General features: G+C 41.1%; 1 protein-coding gene across 1 annotated transcript in view; it reads left to right on the plus strand.

The window, feature by feature from the left end:
* The window catches only part of uvrag (UV radiation resistance associated gene), a 136,501-nt gene that overhangs the window by 25,104 nt on the left and 90,029 nt on the right, over nucleotides 1-21,368 (plus strand). Inside the window, exons 7-8 of the mRNA XM_086226780.1 lie at nucleotides 6,834-6,939; nucleotides 13,316-13,442. Of these exons, the coding sequence (XP_086082906.1) occupies nucleotides 6,834-6,939; nucleotides 13,316-13,442 (233 nt within the window). The remainder of the gene's footprint in view (nucleotides 1-6,833; nucleotides 6,940-13,315; nucleotides 13,443-21,368) is intronic.

A 21,368-nucleotide genomic window follows, 5' to 3' on the forward strand; every position in this document is an offset into this window, starting at 1 on the left:
TTTAGCACCCGCATCACTGTGGATGCCACCCCAATCCGCCCATCAATCTCCCACTCCATCCTACCCTCATTCGTGAACAAGAACCCAAGATAATTAAACTCCTCCAACTGAGGCAGGACCTCCAACTTGAGCCAGAGTGGGCAGGCCACCTTTTTCCAGCTGAAGACCAAGGCCTCAGACTAGGAGTGGCTGATTCTCATCTTGGCCGTTTCACATTTGGCTGCGAACTGCCCCAGCAAGAGCTGGAGGTTGTGGTTTGATGGAGCTAAGAGGACCATGTCGTCTGCAAAAAGCAGAGACGACATCCTCCCGCCACTAAAATCGACACCCCTAGATCACCTGGCTGCACCTAGAAAATCTGTCCATAAAAGCTATGAACAGAACCGGTGACAAAGCGCAGCCTTGACAGAGTCCAACCTTCGCTGGGAACAAGTCCGACTCACTCTTCTTCTTTCAACCAAAAAAATTCTTGGTCGACTGAAGCCCTCAAATTTCGACTAAAAATCGACTCATTTTATATATGAAAAATATACTGTGTCAACTATCAGCACAAAAACTGTTGAGGAATATTTAGACAATTGTTTTTGTCATGTTATAATAATTGAACGACGCTATCATTTGTCCTGCGCACAGAGTGAGACTGAACGGAGGAGCTCAGCATCGCGGCTGAGACACGAATAGACTTAAATTAAAACTTTACTCTTAAATACAAAAGGGCAAGTCCACTGTAAGAATTTTTACAATTAAAACAAAACGATTATTTGACTAAAACATTTAAATATCAATTCTGATATGTTCATTTACTCAAAACTGACGGGGCAATCTAAGGTGGACAAGTTAGCTTACCGTTTCTAGGTGATACGTCGTCGTGTTTGTAGTGGAGCTGTGACATGCAAACTGTTGTTTGCAAACTTTGCATTCAACTTTTTTTCCATTATCTATTTTCATGAAATGCTGCCACGCTGCAGATGTCTTTGACATGGTGGACGAGGACTGACTTTAAATGAAACCGTCAAAATTAAATATACATTCATCAAACCACCAGACGTTGGCCTTCTAGTACTCTTCAGTCTGTCTGTCTCTAGTGGGTCGGGCGAGTCCAAAATAGCAAAAACAAGGGGGTGTTCAAAGATAGATTATTTGTGAAACAGGGGTGCTTTCGGTACTTTCCTCCTGATGAAATAAACATGGCAAAAAATCGACCAATCAGAATTTTGGTCTAGCCAAAACGTATCGACTAATGAATCGACCAGTCGACTGGGAGATTACAGCCCTACCTCACAGCAAGAAGGTGGGCAAGGGATCTTTCTGTGTGGAGTTTGCATGTTCTCCCCGTGCCTGCGTGGGTTCTCTCTGGGTGCTCCGGCTTCTTCCCACCGTCCAAAGACATACAATTGGGGACTAGGCTGATTGAATACTCTAAATTGACCGTAGGTATGAATGTGAGTGTGAGTGGTTGTTTGTCTCTACATGTTGGCCCTGCAATGGACTCATGACCTGTCCAGGGTGAACCCCGCCTCTCGCCCGTAGCTGCTGGGATAGGCTCCAGCCCCCCGCGACCCTTAACAGGAATAAGCGGAAGACAATGGATAGATGGATGGAGGGAGGAAATATTACTCTTACAGTTGAAGAATTGGCTCCTAGATCTGCCTAATAGCCTAAGATGCTAAATATTTTGGCTGTATATGCAGGGTTCCCACGGTCATGGAAATCCTGGAAAAGTCATGGAAATTGAAAATGTCATTTTCCAGGCCTGGAAAAGTCATGGAATTTCGTAAATTCAATGAAAGTTTTGGAAAAGTCATGGAATTTTAGTATCTCGTTTACACAACTACAATGTTCTGTTAAGTTACTATTTGAATTATTTCCGAAGTATGCATTTCACTTCACACGCACATCACTACCGTTTACTGTTGCTAGCGTGGCCGCAGCCCTGTGTGGCTGCGGCCACGCTAGCTCCCGATAGAGCTAACCCAGGCTCTCGTGGAGTGACACCGACTGAGTTTTGTTTTTTGTTTTTTTTCTTTTTGGCCGTGCAAAAAGGGGGGGCGTGATTGGAAGTCGGGACACTGGGCTTTTCCGGCGGGACCAATCAGAATTTGCTATATTCCGGGATGTTTCTCGCAATCCGGGACTGTTGGCAACCCTACATAGGCTACACGTCTGCATTTGGCGGTTTCCTTTCGGATGAGTTTGAGTAGTTGTTATAAAAGTTAGAAAATGCCAGGTAAATGTTCATTTAATTCTGCCTGGTTAAGTAGTGAGAAATACAAAAAATGGTTAGGAGTGGATAGTGACGCCTCGCGAGCGAGATGTAAGTTGTGTTAAAAGAGTTTTGATGTGAGCAATATGGGAGAGGCAGCTCTGGCTAGTCATGCAAAAGGCGTGAAGCACATTAAGTGTGAAAGTATGGCTGGAGAAGGCTCGCTCAACAGTTACTTCGGTACCCGCGGAGCACAAGGAGTGAGTGCAACAGCAACACCTCAGTGTCACCAAACGACGTTAAAATTTACACCGGCTCCGATTGCTTGGGCAGCATCTAGTGCCGAAATCCTGTGGGCTCTGAAGGTGGTGACATCGCATTACTCCTACAATTCCTGCGGCAACATTGGACCACTATTCTTGAAAATGTTTCCGGACAGTGAAATTGCGAGGAAGTTTACGTGTGGCAGCACAAAGGTAGCCTACCTCAGCACATTTGGTATTGCACCTTACTTTAAATCTCACTTAGTTAGACAGATATCTAACCAGTCTAGCTACTGTGCCTTATTTGATGAATCATTGAATCGCGAGCTACAGAGAAAACAGTTGGACTTACACGTCAGGATATGGGACTGTGGAACTGTTCAGACCAGATACATCAGCTCCGAATTCTTTGGGCACGCTACCGCAAGAGATGTGGTGGATAAATTGAGCCTTGTGCTAGGTGACATTGGGCTGAAAAACCTTGTTCAGGTATCAATGGATGGTCCTTTCGTTAATTGGAAAATATATGACTTGCTGCAAAACGAGCCGCTTGCTGACATCAACCGATCTCTCCTGAACATTGGCTCATGCGGATTACACATAATGCACAATGCATTTCGTGGCGGTGCTAAGGCCACGGGGTGGGAAGTTGACCATACTCTCAACAGCATGTACTGGCTCTTCAAGGACAGCCCTTCCCGCCGAGAGGATTTCACAAAAGTAACTGGCAGCAACACGTTCGCCTTTAAATTCTGCCAGCACCGCTGGATAGAAAATGTGGATGTATGCAACAGGGCTCTGTCCATTTTGCCGGATTTGCTGCGCTACGTGGAGGCGGCCAAGGGACGGGTCATCACTGAACCAAAGTGCAAGTCCTACGAAGAAGTCAAAAAGCAGGCTTCAAACAACATTTTCCCTGTGCATGTGGCAATATTTTCCAGCATTGCCAAACAGCTCACTCCATTTATGACGTCCTATCAGACAAATTTACCCATGCTCCCCTTCATGACTGGAGACATGAACAAACTAATCAAAGGTATGTTTTAACATTGTTAACACCACATTGAGTTTAATTTGTTTTGATTAAAAAAAGTTATTAAATATAATAAATTAGGTTATCCTGATAATAGCATCAGCATTTCACAATGCTTTAATTTTTGCTTTGTACCATTTAGAAAATACTACTATACTTTATTGGCGAAATCTACATAGTCCACAACTATTAATGACATGTTCAACCAACTATATACTATAATTTTTTAAAAAAAATAATATAATATCCAATGCCAGGATGTGATGTGCGCACATACACTCACTCACTCACATCCAAGTACACACACACACACACACTCACTCACATCCACGTACACACACACACACTCACTCACATCCACGTACACACACACACACACACACTCACTCACATCCACGTACACACACACACACTCACTCACTCACTCACTCACATCCACGTACACACACACACACACACACACACTCACTCACTCACATCCACGTACACACACACACACACACACACTCACTCACTCACATCCACGTACACACACACTCAGTCACTCACTCACATCCACGTACACACACACACACACACACACTCACTCACTCACATCCACGTACACACACACACACACACACACTCACTCACTCACATCCACGTACACACACACTCAGTCACTCACTCACATCCACGTACACACACACACTCACTCAGTCACTCACTCACATCCACGCACACACACACACACTCACTCACTCACTCACATCCACGTACACACACACACTCACTCAGTCACTCACTCACATCCACGTACACACACACACTCACTCACATCCACGTACACACACACACACACACACACTCACTCACATCCACGTACACACACACACACTCACTCACATCCACGTACACACAAACACTCTCACATCCACACACACACACTCACTCACTCATATCCACACTCCTGAGCGCCATTCTGCCATCGGTTCACATTTGCGCTATAATGTCTAAGTTAATGTGTATATTTACTTAATCTAACAGTTGTATTGGACTGTATCATAATTTGTCATGTTGAGGTGTCAATGTAAACAACCTTTCTATGTTAATTTCATATTTCTTCTTTCTTTCATAAGGGCTAATGGAGAGGTTCATGAAGGACACAGCGCTAAAAGAGGCTACTACCATGCAGAAGCTTCTCCAGATCAGCATCAACAATCCTTCCCTCCACAAGGATGCTTCCAAAATTGACGTTGGCTTCCAAGCAGAAACATTAATCAGACAACTCAGAGGCTCTGACAAGATCACAGAAAGGCAGGTTCTCGATGTTAGAATGGAGACCAAAACTTTTCTTGTAGAACTTCTGACTAAACTCCTGCATAAGGCACCAGTAAATCACCTGCTTGTGAGAAATATGCAGTGCCTAGATCCCAGGATGATGGCTTCTAAGAAGAACCAATGTGTTGAGAAGATGAAAAGTATCCTGCATACCTTGGCCTCCGCTAACCAAGTGGATGTTTCAATTTGTGACAAAGTGTTGCAGAAATTTAGAGAGTTCCTTGATGTTGCTGCGGCATCATCAGCGTTTGCTGATTTTGACCATACATCTGACCGTGTTGACACACTGCTCTATGAGAACATTGCTTCCAAGTCTGCATGGAAAAATCTTTGGCATGTGATACAAATTCTCTTGGTCATGTCCCACGGACAAGCCAGTGTCGAACGAGGGTTTTCTGTGAATAAGCAAGTCATGGTAGAGAATATGAAGGAAGAATCAGTTGTTGCACAGCGTGTGATTGCTGATAGCATTAGGGCAGCAGGTGGCCTCGAGAAAATTGTCATCACCAAAGAGCTTCAAATGTCTGCTGCAAGTGCCAGACAAAGGTATCTGGCATACCTTGATGACCAGAAGAAGGTAAACGAAAGTAAAACAAAAGCTTCAAAGAAGAGGAGCCTCGTGGATGAACTCAAAGAACTGAGGCAAAAAAAAATGCGTCTTGAGTCTGACATTCAACAGCTTGAGAAGTCAGCTGATGAACTGGCTATGAAGGCTGAAGCAACGCACAGTATAGCATTTGTTGTTCAGTCAAACAGCCTGCGGCACTCAGCCAAAGAAAAGAGATCAAGCTTATCAGCTTTGGACAAGGACATTGAGTGCACAAAGAAAAAAATGGAAGAGTAATCCTGATGATTATATTGATTGTTACAGTTGTCTGTTTGCTGAGGGATCTTTTGTGAACAAATAATCAACAAGTCAATCAAACAAAAACAAGTAGTCCACGTAGATTAATGTTTCATGTTTTTTCACACCTTCACAGGTTACGAACAGACCGGAGAAATGTTTCAATGCAGTGTTCTTTTGCATTATGTTGTAATGTAATGTGTTATATGCATAAGTATTGTGAGTACAGTCTTTAGCTTTAGGCTACAGTCTAGGTGTTGGCTCTAGGAATTGTTATATTCAAAACACTGGTGGTAGCAGCGGGGACTTTATTGAATAAAGTACTTATCTGCAAACATCAGTTGCATGTGTTAATCTGTTGTTAGCCATAAATTAATTTAAATACAGTCATTCACATGCCATACTTTGGTTGTGCCATGACGATACACCGTGAGGGGTTTTGTTTAATAGCCACTACAGTATGCATTGACAGTATTTTGAATGTTTAAAAAATATAACACCATACCATAAGGTGAGTGGAAAGGGTTAACATTTCATATTTAGGCCGAAAAGTATGCTAAATTCTACACATGTAGCGTGCCGTTAAGTCATGGAAAATTCACTTTAGGTCATGAAAAAGTCATGGAAAAGTTTTGAAATTTTGTCAGTGAAAAAGAGTGGGAACCCTGTATATGTCAAACAAACTGCGAGCTTGACCCCTAATTTCCAGTGGGCATAGCTGCACCGCACTCTGGCTGCAATGACCAGACGTGACACTGATGTAACCGCTCACTGGTCAAGCTGGGCAGAATCTAAGCACGTTATTTTGGTTTCCACTGAGCCCAAAATAATGTGTTTTTGTTCTTTGTTTAATCTTTCAACTCATCATTATAGTTGTGGAGCCTTTGGAGCTCAGCCAGAACAATGAAGCTTAACAGTCATTATACCAGAATAACAAACACATGGAGATGATCATTATTGTTTTGATACAAATAGTTGCCATAAACTTCTAGGGTAAATGAAGGCAGTTGATGATTTAGTCAAACAAATGCCGCTTGATTTTTTTTTTCATCCTGTCATTCTAGTGGCCCTGTTGTGGAAAAGTGTTTCAACATGGGGTTGTTCTTGTGGCCCAGCGTGTGTGGTTATAAACAATGATTTGCTTGGTGACTCATTGTTCTCCTCTGGCAGGCTTCACACAGCTCAGAGAGCCATCAAGCAGACCCAAGTGACGGTGCAAAAGATTGGGAAGGAGATTGAGGAGAAACTACGGACAACAGCGTCCTGCACTGAGCGGGTAAGTAGTAAACTTTAACTCTGCTTTCAAGCTACAGAATGCATGATGAGATGTCAGTTGAGATTGGATGCTTTGAAATATCAATTGAGACTAGAGATTGCAGTTATTGGCAATAAAATGCCCATTGGCTTTTGAACTAATAATAAACATCAGCAGACTGTACTGTGCTAAATGCTTAACAGGATTTAAGAACTTGTATCACCGAATTAATGTTGGGTGTAATTATAGTGTTTGAACAACTATTGTTTTGAACTTTTTGTTTTGAGAAAAAAGCAATATCTTGGCTGTCTAAAAGATAACTCTTTGACAAAAACCCATTGTTAATGTTTCTGGGCCCTATCACATCCCCTCCTTGGATCCAAAGCAAACGCAAGCATATTTAACATTTTTGGAATTGGCAGCCCCACAGCTGTGAAAACGGTGCTCTGATCCTGGTTTTGACATTGTGTTTACAATACACATTCACTTCATAAGCATCCCCTCTCTTCTGTTCCTGATCTTGGCCTTAGGCAGACAGGCAGGGGCACTTTTGTGTTTTTGTCCTTCAGGTAGACTTCAACATTTTTCTGCTCACATGATTGCATACCTTACATGCCAAGATGTGTTTTGGGCAGCATTCTTTGTTGACACAAAATCAGTTTTGATAGAGATATTCATTAGGAGTGAAGTAAAAGTGACCCCACTATTATGATGCTTTTTATACCTATCTGAAAAAGAAAAACACAGCAAATATCTTCAACCTGTATCCACTATTCTTTGAGGGAGGTTTCCAGTTGAGTGTCATGACTGCCTTCTCAGCCCTGTTAATGAGCACAACTGACAAGTGAATTTTACCTGTTCTTGTTATGACAGTGGATCTAACATCTAATAACTTCTCCCTGTGCCTGCTCCCCAAAACATTGCTCTGTGCTCTAGTACAGTATTTATCATTATGGATGTGATTTGGAGTGTGAGATTAAAGAAACAATAATGATATTACATTTAACTTGGCACTCCCAGATAGTGCAGTTGTCTGTTGCTTTGCCTACCAACATGTGGACCACACGTTCAGTTCTCTTTTTTTACTCTGGCATAGTTAGGCATCTGTACAGACACAATTGTGTCTAGTGCCTGCACGCCCCTTGTTGTCAGGTGAAAAGATGCATCTGATGTTGTAGTCCATGGAGGTGCCCTCCCCAGAGCAGGTGAAGGAGTTGAGTATCAGCCAGGACAGCAACTGAGGAGAAAAAAATAAATAAATAAAAAAGGAAGAAAATTGATCTTTATACACTGACACACAAGCATTGACAAGGGAGCTGCTGTCAGAATGTTATTAAATTAGATCTCTAAGAAGATCTTTAAATATTTTTATGAAATTTCATAAAAGCCAAGTTATGTTCTTCAAAGTGTAAGTCATCCAAGCTGGCATGCTGTGAGGTCATTTCTCCATCCCCGCTTCCTCCTGGCGTCCATTGTGATTGTGTCCATCTTGTAACCATGTCAAGAGGATATGGACACGATTTCCCAAACCTAGTACTTTGTGTTCTTTTGTAGAAACCAAAGTCAAAAGTTTAAACTTTGTCACTCTCCATTTGCTTTTGATACAAATTCTTCTTTCTTTCCCCCAGACCTTCACTCTCCCTGTACAGCAGCTCCACAGTAGTCCTCCATCTTTCTCCCACAAAAACAGGGAGGCTCTCTTGTTTTGCCACAAAGGATGCTTTTCAAAAAGTTTTCTCTGATATTTTCCCCTTTCTTTCCAACCCTTTGAGAGCACATACCAGCTAATAAATCACATAATCCTCATTTTCTACATTTCGGTAAAAGCCCACCAGCTTGGAGTGAGTAGAGCATTGTGTAGCTCCTCTAAGGTTTTTTTTCTCTGCCTTTGTACGAGTAGAGCTCTGTCCGGTGTGCAACACAGAGAGCCTAGATGAAAGCAGAACAGAATGGAGGCCACCAACCTCTTTGTGTGGCCCTTGCACCCTCTCACCCACGCTCTGCCATTTATCTGGGGGGCTATAACTTGCTCCTTTCCTACGCTACCGCCTGCTTATTTGCTCAGCTGACCATTTGCTGTTTGATCTTCAGTAGAAGTCACATAGGTCCTGGTGGTTGGTTAGTGATACACACACACACACACACACACACACACACACACACACACACACACACACACAGGTACTTATATCTTTCATTGACGGAATACATTCCCTAGCCCCTTACCCAAACCTAACCATCTCAACTGACTTCCTGATCCTAATCTCGGCCCGAAGCCTAACCGTAACCTAATTCTAACCTTGACCGGAAACTAAGTCATGACCTTTGAATGGCCCTTTTAAGATGTGAGGACAGGCAACAATGTCTTCACTCTGGGGTTTAATACATACTCTACTCCTCAATATGTAGCAAGTGTAAGAACACAAACACACACACACACACACACAAAGCTGTAATCCAGTTGTAAACTGTGATGTTCAGAGAAAGTTTAGGAGACTGTTGGTTCGTGCCAAACCAGAGTTGGTTTACATTCAAGTGTCAGGGTGTGATATGTTTTGAGGAATGGAGGCTCTATCAGTCTCCTCTGCAATTTGGCCCCCGCGAAGCCCTCTGAAGTCTCTTGTGGAAGCATATCTATGTTTTCTTTGATCAAGGCTAAGATCCCTATCTTTGTGTGTGTGTGTGTGTGTGTGTGTGTGTGTGTGTGTGTGTGTGTGTGTGTGACTGTGAGAAATGATGCCAAGGTCCCTGCTTGCAAGCCCTAAAATGAATAACAAGGTTTAAATCTGTTGCTTCCTTTCAAGATTGTCAAGGTCTTGATGCTATGTCTATGATTTTCAATTCCTAATTATGTTACCTGTATAACCTATCATCCATGCTGTCTTAGATCTCTTTGCATATATCCATATCTTTTCATCCTAACTTGTTTGAAAAATTTCTTGTGGTGGTCCGTGGTGCAGCTTATGACAGTTCTGCATCTGGTAGGTGAATGATTGAGCTTGAATGCCGTGAAATCACATCTGAAGAAGGGAAACGCTTTTGTGTGTGGTAATTTAGGCGAAAGAGGCTGAGTTATATTTGGATGAGCGAATATGTCTCACTCCCAGTTTCCCCTAATTAACGATGGTTATGTGGCTCCATCTTTTTGCTGTCAGTTTGAATGGCATATCCAATGTATCCTTACATACCCTCTACAGGCACTTTTCACATCATTATCTTGACTTCTGTCAAAACATTGATAACATTCACAATAAAACCTTCTACTTAGATGTGCCACTAAGCCATGCATGTGAGCCATCAAAATAATACCATGGTTAGAAATAGCAGACATCTTAAGTTTGGGCTCAGTTACACACGTGCTTTTAATCCTACAAGAAGTCAAAATGTCTGCTGGGATAAAGGCCTTTAAAGTTGTCAGTTGTTCTGCTTCTGCAACATACAGGTGTTTAACAGGACTGTCAGTCAAGTATGATTTGGACACAACCACATTGTCCTGAGGAAAAAAAAAAGGTCCAGTAAGGCAAAATAAGTGGAAACACCTGAGTGGACAAACCATGACTGTAGAAAACCAATAAAATCCCCATGACTTGAGGGTATGACAGTAGGCAAAAGCAGTTGGACTCTTAGAAGAAAGAAATCAAATACAAAACATGGTTGGAAGTTTTTTTTTGATAAAAGAAATTGTGAGGAACATAATACTACTTATTTTATTCACTTCAGCTGCACACAATGTTGTGATATCTAAAAATGTCTGCAATAGAATGACATTAACCCCCCCCCCCCACAACTCAGTATATTTCCTACTCATGGCCCGTATTACCCTCTTTCAAAATGCTAGTCACAGCACTGTACACCTACTAAGAGCTAAGCTTAAGATTAGGGCCTGACCGATCAACTGGCTGGTGGGTTTAATTGGCTGATAATAGCCAGTAGAGCATAATCGCTGATTGGCCAAAAGTTGGCCAAGAGTTGTCGAAATTACTGTATTGTTGAATGTACTGTGACGTTTTAAACTTGTGTTGAGAAACACAGGTTTTTTGTCTTTTTTAATCTGAAAAAAATTAATGGACCGATTTATCAGTTATCAGAATTTTTTCCCCCTAATATCTTTCCCACTGCTGAATTCCATGAAGCAGTCAGTATTTGTATATGGGCTGCATGGTTCAGAGTTAGAGTGGCAGTCTATCAACTGAAGGGTCGCTGGTTCGATCCTCAACCCCAGTGACCATGTGGAAGTGTCCTTGAGCAAGACACTGGACCCATAATTGCTCCTGATGACTAGGTTGGCGCCTTGCATGGCAGCCTTCACCATCAGTGTGTGTGTGAATGGGTGCCATATAAAATTGAGTCCATTTTTACCATTTATTAGTTGAAGCATTTTGCCACAGCCCTGTAAGGTGCTTCACCTAACATGCGACCGATCACTCTTAGGCAACAACTGGGATTCTGGTTGTCTCTAACATGTGTGGTGGAGTGATGGAAAGATGTGTTTGCTCACCAGTGATCATGCCAAGATGCATGAATCCAGGAGGCCAGGAAAGGCATTTCCCTTGAGTTGTTAAGTAAGCAAACATTCAAAGCTATAAACAAGCTGGGGGAAAAGATGTTTTTGACCAGTTACACATGCAGGTCTTTGAGTTAATTTTCACACTCTATCAGCAAATTTACTTGCCTGAGTGTGCTAAATGTTGATGTTCATTGTAGGTCATCATTGGATCATTTTTGCAGTTTCCACTTAAAAAAACAAGATCATGATGCTGCTACATTGTTATGCACCCAGTCAGTATGTGGAAGAGCAGAGGTTCCAAAACTGGGGGGGCGGCGGGGCACAGTGGCATTGCAGGGGGAGCACGGATGGAATGAATGAAAGTAATGCAGCATATTGTCCATTGCCCACAATTAACAAGAGATTGGGGGAGAAACTGATTGGCTGGAGGTGATGTAAAGTCAATATCTGATAATAATATCGCAGAGGCCGTTATTTTTCCATCTTTCTCTTGTTTTTACTGTCGCCCGTTCGATCTGCTTAGAGCAGCAGCAGCGAAGCGCGCGCCCCCCCCTGCCCCCCCCCCACACGAAACAAAATCTCACTCATGCCAACTGACCAAAGTTGACAACCCCGTGCTAGCATAAAATGGGCAAGTTTTTGACAGAGCCCCCGCGTAAACGCAAAGCAGAGGATGAAGCCTCGCCAAAAATTCCTTCCAAGGGAAAGACTAGAAAATATGACGACACATATCTTTTCTTTGGCTTCACCTGTACAACAGTGGGTAATGAGGAGAGACCGCTGTGTGTGGTCTGTCTTAAAGTGCTTGCTTGTGACAGCTTGAAGCCGAACAAGTTAAGACGCCACTAGGAGACAAATCATCCAGAGCACAAAGACAAGCCAGTTGAGTTTTTCAGACAAAAACTCGTAAACTAATTATTTGTGTGTGCCTTTTGGGGTGGGGGGGGTCGGGGAGTTCTTATGAGCCGAAGGGGGGCCCGGCAGGGAAAGTTTGGGAACCACTATGGTAGAGGGTGAGAGATTGGCAGATCTAGTTTGGTAACTGAAGGCCAAGTATGCCTGTGAGAGCGACTGTGTCTAAATGCTTTGAAAAACACTCGGAGAAGAGGAAGGGTGATTTAAAAGTCAAGCTAGCCAGGGGAGGCAAGTGAGCCCTATCCATTGATTGATGTCAGCTCTTACAAACCAAAGCTACATCACAACTACTTATATTTAGCTTCAAGTGAATTAACTAATCAACATGCCAAGCAAATTAACGTATTCATTTTTTCCCCTCAAAAACATGACCAAGAAATTACTTTTAAAAGTATTAGCATTAATATCTTGCGTAATGTCATTTGTGATATCAATTGACTGACATATAATATCAGCACAATGTCTAAAGCCAATGTGAATTTAACATAGAATATTGAAAAGAGCAAATGTTGATATTTTGTTGATGGTTTAAGTTTTATTAACTAAGCCATTATGATGTAGAGGTATAGTGAGCAAAACATATCCTCAAAACATCATAATGTTGATGTCCATACAACATGACATATTGGTGATTTTGAATTTCAACTAAACATCTGTCTTAACATATCCCCTCAACACCAGCAACACCAATGTCAGACCTCAGTGAGCTTGTTGAAATAGCCAGTTGATTCTCCATCGTTTTTGTCATTATTAGTTGTTCGTCCTGTTCTGGATTATTGACTGCAAGCATTAGCTCAGTTGATGTGTATGAACTCAATGCGATGTGGAATAAATATGCACATTAATACTTTTACAGAGCTTGAAAAAAATTGGGGATCTTGATGAACACTGATGTTACTGTGACCACATGATGATATTTTTCCCATTGTCTTTCTCTGTTCTCTCTGTATCCCTCCTTTCCTCTGCCCTGAGAAGAAGAAAGAGCGAGAGTGCATGCAGCTTCGTATTGCTGTGCTCCGGAGTGAACTGCAGAGGCAGAGGAAAGCTCTTGGCAGAGAGGTAGACCTTCAGCAAAAAGAGAGGGCACAGCTTCTGAAAAAAGGTAAAGACTTGACTTATATGACTGAAAACACAGGCAGCACCATTCTGCCATTACAACCCACATTGTGGTTGATAGTGTAATTGATTTGCATCAATTTGATGCCTACATTTTTTAACAGTGCTGACAAATCTATGATGTTCTTACATGCTGTCAGTCACAGTGCGAAACACTTTTGGTCATACATATACATATGCTCGGGTTGATGTCCCATCCAGGCTAAATATAGACAACAACAACAAAAAACCCATATAAATAAGTTACATGGTGATACAGACTTGCATTGTCTTCATTTCATCTTATTCATTGGCTCATTCTGTTACGTATCATGTCCTGATGTCATTACTCATTGCTTTTATTTCTCTGCACATTTGCTGTGCTAGAATTATGTTTGACAACATGTCAACTTTTTACTACAAAATATAAATAGGTTAAAACAGTCAAGATTTTTGTGAAGGCTTCACAGAACATCAGAGCTTACCACAGTCACTCACAGTACAATGTAAATGTCACATTGTTTAGATGCTTTTTTTGCCAAAGTGTACTGCCACATATAGGTCTGTGGTTTGCAAGCACATTTCCTCAACTCTGCATGATACACATATCCCTGGGTAAAGACTAGTGATTCTGTATTTAGAAATTTTATTCACGAGAGATGCACAATATCATCTGAGCGTTATTGGTCTAAACAACAAGTAAATAAATTAAACAGCTTCATCAAGTTTACAATGCAGCGCAGCATAAAGAATGTGTTGCAAATATATGCAGCACAACCAAATACATGTACAAGCTGCAATGACCCAAAACAATTCCATGAAGTAATACGCGCATTGTCAAAAAAACAAAACAAAACAAAACAAAGAAAGACCACAACACATGCAGAGTAGAATCTCTGCAAATCCAAAACAGAAGTGCTTGGGGCTACTAGGGGCAGCATGGAAGTGGAACTTTATGAACAGAGACAGACATTTCATCTCAGCGGCCAGCAGAGAAGGAGGATGCCAGTGTTTGTAAGTTTGACCTTTCTAAATACTAATTCTGCTGGACACTACTGGCATTGTCATGCATATTAAATTTTGTTATTTGATAATCTTTTTGATTAAACTCCAATCTGTGAATGTTTAGCTAGATGAAGCCTCCCGGAAATTTTGACCTGAGGGCAATCTAGCTGAGAATGACAAGCTAGCTAGCCTCACTGTTAGTCAGCTGTTGTTTACCAGTCTGTCAGCGCTCATGAGACCATGTCGAGAACAGCTTTGCATCAGCTACCATTTTAAATTGCTGCTTACTTTGTTGGCTCTGAAGTAGAACACAAGATTCACCTGTATTGTTTTTAATGTAGCTTATTAGTCAATTATAGGTTGGTAATTAATCATTTGTCCCTGGGCAGATAAACAATGATAGTTTAACCTGTGTTTGATAGGTTATATTGGTTTTAGTATAGTGGTTTTTATTTGCAGTGGTTATTTTTATTCCGGAATGTCCAAATGTGTTATCCTCATTCAAGTATGACAGTTGAGCATAAAACTTTATTGTAGAAGGTTTGTCAAGAGAAGATAAAGGACAGCAACTACAGTATATTAACAGAGTGGTGTAGAAATATAAGTTATGAATTAACATTGTTGTTGACTTCAGCCAAACCTTGTCAGTCTGGTTAGTAATTAACAACAAAATAAAAGATCCTAGATTTTGATTATTTGTATTCATGCACAATAAATGGGCCATTACAAGAATTGCAAAAAATGAAGACAAACGAAACCATAAATGCTGTGTATACACTGATATTTTTCATGTTGTCATCTATGTAGTCAACACTGCAACATATGGAGGGTTTGCTGTCTAGATGTAGTCAAGTTCAGTCAGGCATACAGACGGTGGTTCTGGAGCAGACAGCTCAAGCCTTCCTTGGATCTCAGCTCCTAAGAGGAGCTGGTCAGCATCTGCATTTCCCATGTTTTCCTTGCTCTCAGCTGTACTAGGGAAGATGGAACCCACAGCAAGCCCTGCCAGGATGAAAGGTTGCATCTCTGGGGCTTCAAAAAGATGGAGGGCCACCGTGTTTTCATGATCCCACAGGTGTGTGCAGTCATTGTGTGTGGTTTATTATTATTAATCATATCATTAGAAAATTTAAAATGTGCATTTCAACACCACCAAATATCAATTTGCTGTGATGTGTGTGTGTGTGTGTGTGCATGCGTGCGTGCATGTACTTGCTCTAGGCTGGTGATATGGTGTCATTCGAGCAACCTGATGCTGCAGGGATAGTATTCTCCATCGCCCAACAGCCAGTAGACCAGCTGCTGGATACAGGGCTTTTGGGTGAGCCACCATCAATGGCAGCAGCGTATTGATTTGCCTCACGACCCCCAAGGCAAACTTCCTTCTTTCTCTATCTCGGCTGGTTTGGAGAGATGAAAAGTTCTGTGGAATATGCTCTTCTTTTCCCCCACAAAGATTTAGACAATCCTGCAAGATTTCGGGAGTTCCTCCATCAGGAACCATAATTTGGCTCCATTCAAGGGCTTTTACTTTGGGACCTGGACCAGCACATTCATACTGTTGGTGGATAGCATGTTATTTCCTGCTTCTTTACATTTAAACTATTATTTATTTGATTGTATTAAAAATACAATTTATTTTCAATGATATTTTAAAGTTTACTGGAATCACTTAAAAAGTGTGATGTCATGATTGCCACTTGATAATGTCATTATCAGCTGTGTAAGCACATCTGTCTGACCTTCTATCATGACTCATGAGTTCTTCTTTGTTTTTTTTGTCTACAGAACCCCTTCTGCTGTCAGTTGAGAATAAACATGCAAATCTGTACATTTTAGAAATTTGAGGGTGCTGTTTTGATTATGTGTCCCAATATGTAATCAATGTCCATATACATCCACATTGAAATCACAACTACTTGACAAGTGTAATGTAGACTGAATGCATTATGTCTGTGGCCATGAGTTTCAAATATGGTTGATTTAATACTGCTACCAGGATAAAGAGTGTGGATTTGCATATCGTGTTTGTTTGCCCCGATACCAGCGGGCTTCTTACATTCTTGGCTCCTGAGTAATGATATATGTGACACGGATGGTGTAAAGGTGTTTCTTATATTAATGTAAAGTGGTGCCTAAAAATTAACCTCTGAACGCTTTTCTGTGTCTGGCTTATTAAACCTCCATGTGGGTGCCAGTTTAGTATGTAGTGGGGAAGCCATGCAGTCTACAGTACAAGACTTCATCAGTATTATCAAGTGATGACTGTAAAGGGTATTTGTTTGTCAGAGTGACAGGATATGAATGAGGACAGTCTGCAGTATATTAGATCTCAGTGAATGTAGAAATACCACAAATTATCTGACTCCTAAGATAGTACTTAAGGCAGCGTTAAACTAGTATTAGTTCATGAGTATGAGTCCATAGTACATAGAAAGTTAATTGCACAATAACCACAAGAACTTCAAACATGTACTTCATCAACCTTCAGTAGCTCCATCAGTGGTGATTTGAAAATTATTATGAAATGAGATTCATATGAGATTGTATTCTAAATCATAGATGTATTTGTAAGAAAGTTCCAACTTGGTGTACTTGGTATTGACACAGCTATGGACTAGACTTTATTCATTTATGGCTCATTGCTCAACTCTTCTTCTCAGTTCAAAAATTCAACTCTCTTTTTTCTGTCTCTCTTCTTTGTTGTGAGGTCATCATCTATTGCTGCATGGGCAGAGAGCAGTGAGCACAATGCCAGACTTTTCTGCTTCTGTTTTTTAAATGTTGGAAATTGGTAGAAAAATAGCTATTTGTACTGATTTTTCAGCATCTGACATACTAGAAGGAGCTAAGAACCATCAGCCTGACTAGAGTTTGTTTAACAACAAACAAGGACACCACGAGACAAGTGGTATAACCTCAGCAGCAGCTTCTTCTCTGCTGGATAAAGTTTGAGAATACTTCTAGACCACTCCAGGGCTAAAGCTGTATTCAGAAACTGATGGAGTATAATAATATTGCTCTGACAAGCTGCAGAGATAATAATGGCTAGTTTCTGTAGCATGCTAACGAATGTTTTGTTAGCTTTGTAAAATGTAGGAATGAGGTCCCCCAGTCAGAGGATTGGATTTGACTGATGTGGACTAAAAAACAAATCCATCTGCAGAACTTTTGGAAAGATGCAGAATTAAAGTCTCTCTCTCAGGAGAGCAAGGAAAATTGCTGATGACCCCTCACATTCAGGACAGCACCTGTTTAACCATATGCCCTCAGGCAAGGACAAAAAAGCAATACTAATAGACTGAAAAGTAGCTTTTTTTCCTGGGTCATGAGAACACTGATTATACAGACAGAGTGTGGATCTAAAATGTATGTGTTTAAGTCTACATAAATGTATATCTTTTAATTGTATATATTGCTTTCCAAATTATTTGGGCCTGAGCCTCTGAGGTAAAATATGTATGCAATTTTGCTCAAATCTCTTATTTGGTCATGATCAATGATGAGAAAACAGGCAAGGCAAGGCAAGGCAATTTTATTTGTATAGCCCGTTTTCACAAACAGTTTGTCTCAAAGGGCTTCACATGGCATCATAACAACATCCTCTGCCCTTAGACCCTCACATCGACTGAGGAAAAACTCCATCGAAAACCCTTGTAACAGGGAAAAATCTGAGAAACCTCAGGGTGAGCAACAGAGGAGGGATCCCTCACCCAGGACGGACAGACGTGCAGTAGATGTTGTTACAGACAAGAAAACAGTTTACAATACAAAATGTGGGAAACATGGAAATGTTAATAACAGCTGAAGAAGGAAGCTTCTGGTAGGGGAGGCAGGGAGAGCAAGCCAGCTTGATGGGGGACTGGATGGCAGACTGGTTCATGGAAGGGGAGCGCAGGCCGGTGTAACAGTAGGGAATAAGAGGGGGGGGGGCGATGCAGGCGGTGGTTGGGGCTCTGGTGGATCTGTGGAAACACAGAGAGACTGCGAGACACCAAGGCCAAACTACAAAGTGCAACAAGTAATGGTAATGACAGTTCCAAAAATGTGCAGGGAGGAGAGGAGGAGAGAGGAGGAGAGGAGAGGAGAGGAGGGAAGGGCTCCATGTAACCTGATGTGTCCCCCAGCAGTCTAAGCCTGTAGCAGCATAGCTATCAATGGTTCAGAGCTACCTGAACCAGTCCTAACTGAAGGCTCTGTCATAGAGGAAGGTCTTAAGCCTGGACTTAAACGTAGTTAAAGTGTCTGCCTCTCTGACCCATGGAGAGAGCTGGTTCCACAGTAAAGGAGTAGTCCAGCCGAGAAGTGATAAATGCATGCACCAGTTTTTCAGCATCACTCTGGGAAAGGATATTCCTAATCTTAGCGATACTTCGCAGATGGAAGAAGGCGGTCCTAGTCACATGCTTTATGTGGGAGCTGAAGGAAAGGTCCTGGTCAAAAATGACCCCAAGGTTCCTTGCAGTTGTACTCGAAGTTAGGGTGATGCCATCTAGAGTAGAGATCCGATTCAAGAGTGTGTCCCTGTGGTGTTTAGGTCCAAAAATGATTACCTCAGTTTTATCTGAATTGAGCATTAAGAAGTTAGAAGACATCCAGGATTTAATGTCTTTCAGGCAGTCTTGCAGATGAGTAAGCTGGCTTGTGTCGTCTGGCTCCATTGACAAGTAAAGTTGTGTGTCATCTGCATAACAGTGGAAGTTGATCGAGTGCTTCCGGATTATGTCACCTAATGGGAGCATGTAAAGAGTGAAGAGAATCGGTCCTAAAACTGAACCCTGTGGTACACCATATGTAACTCTGCTATACTCCGAATGGTCATTATTAACATTAACAAACTGAAACCTGTCAGATAAGTAGGACTTAAACCATTTTAGGGCAGTTCCTTTAATCCCAATGTCATGGTCTAGTCTCTGTAGCAGGATGCTGTGGTCGATGGTGTCAAATGCAGCACTGAGGTCCAAAAGGACAAGCACAGAGACAAGACCTCTGTCGGAAGCTATAAGAAGATCATTAGAGAGTCTGACCAGTGCTGACCAGCAACAGTACATCTATGATTTATAGGCTTCTCCAAATACTTTCAAAATAAGAAAATAAAGAAACATCACTATTTCAAAGTCACAGTACTTAAATGTTTATGTATGTACAAAACATGAATATCATATGATTTTTTTTACAGATAATTATCAATATTTGTGTTATTAGTGACCAAAATAAGTTGTAAAATATCTGAGGTATATCCAGAAAAATCCAATGTAGTGCATCCTTAATAATATCAGCGTAACTAAAGAAGAAAATTGAGATACCACCGTGTACTACTAAAATATTGTATTAATTTAGTTTACCATAAACAACTTGTCAAAATTGTGACAGGGGAATCTGTTTATAGCAATGGTTTTATACACTATTTGCGACCAATTTATCAATATTGTATAGCAATAGAATGTATTCACGTAAATTGCAGTGTTGGTATTTTTTGTCCCATGGTATTGCTGTAAATTGAACCAGTTCCTGTGCAACTCGACAGACATATTTTTTCTTATCTTGATGTTGTATTGACTCTGACTAGCAGGAAGCAGCTTGACTCCCTTAGCCCCCAGCCTGAGATGGGGATTGTTAGGGATTATTATGTATTCTGCAGCACATGCATGCAGCCGCACACAGAGTCACTAAGAAGAGACTGAGGTGACTCTCCTTTTTGCTGCAATCTCTTTAAAGTGCTTGATAATCTTCTGCCTTTTTAGCTGTCACCACTTAGTCCACAGCCAAAAGAGTTCACTTCTCTCTCTCTCCACATCTTATTCATGGCTTTTCTCCAGACTGGACAAGTGCTTATTGAGAAACAGAGGAATATTCCTGCAGTTGGTCAAAGGAATGAAAAGGAATGCGGCAGATGAAAATAACTATTGAAATCTTGTTTGTTCTCAGATGCATAACTCAAAAGCCAGAAACCATATGTTGTTGAGCTCGGCTGTCCTCCAAAGTTGTTGTTTAACTTTTCTAATCAGCCCACCACACATATGCAATCGTTTCATGATTAGACAAGCCTTGGATTAATTACAGACAGGATACTCTAGAAGATGGATGTTTATAGTATTTATTTCAGCAGTGGATTTTGTTTCCCCCTTTTCTGTGTGATTATATTTAGATCATCTGCGATCAATGTTCATTACTTAATTTATGCATATTCTCAAATGTACTCATGTCTTCCATCTAAAAACTTTCCTGTACCGACAAATATCTTGTCTTTCTAAACATATACAAGCTGAATTAGTCCCATTCAGTCACATAGGTTGTTCATCAGTGGTGTTGCGGATAAGACCAGATCTCCATTTCAGTTAAAGCAAGGATTTAATTTGATAAATTCTCCTGCATTTCAGTGTTTACCTGAAATGCAGACTGTCGAGCTTCACAAATCATCACAATCTAAGCTGTATCTGGCTATGTGGTCCCTGCAGCTGGCTGTGAGACAAGGGTGCAAGGACTGTCTACAAATTGCAGCACAGAAAAGATTACTTAAAAAAATATTAAATAACTACCTTTCATCAGCGCGGCATTATCAAAATCACCCTATACATCCATTGTCTCTGTCCATTGTACAACAGCAATATCTAGAGAAAAAAAAAAACATTTAGCATAAAATTGTAAATATTCAAAACTTAACTTGTACAGTGCAACACTTGGTTAATCACCTGTACTGTTAAAGGGGTCACATTGTCAGAAAGCCATGGGCCCGGACATTTAACTGAATTTTTATCTTTGTATATTAACAAAATGAACAACCACATTTTTAGATTTATTTAATTTCATTGTAAAAGTAGCCATGTTATCAATAAAAACAGAAAAAAATGAAGTCATCCTTTATTTAGGCCAATTTTTCTTTGCAACACAAGCTGTGCCGTTTGGCATATTATTCAGCCAATCCTTA

This window comes from Aulostomus chinensis, chromosome 15 (genome assembly GCF_037954235.1).
Source record: "Aulostomus chinensis isolate RoL2024-O1b breed Wild chromosome 15, RoL_Achi_v1.0, whole genome shotgun sequence".
NCBI lineage: Eukaryota > Metazoa > Chordata > Actinopteri > Syngnathiformes > Aulostomidae > Aulostomus > Aulostomus chinensis.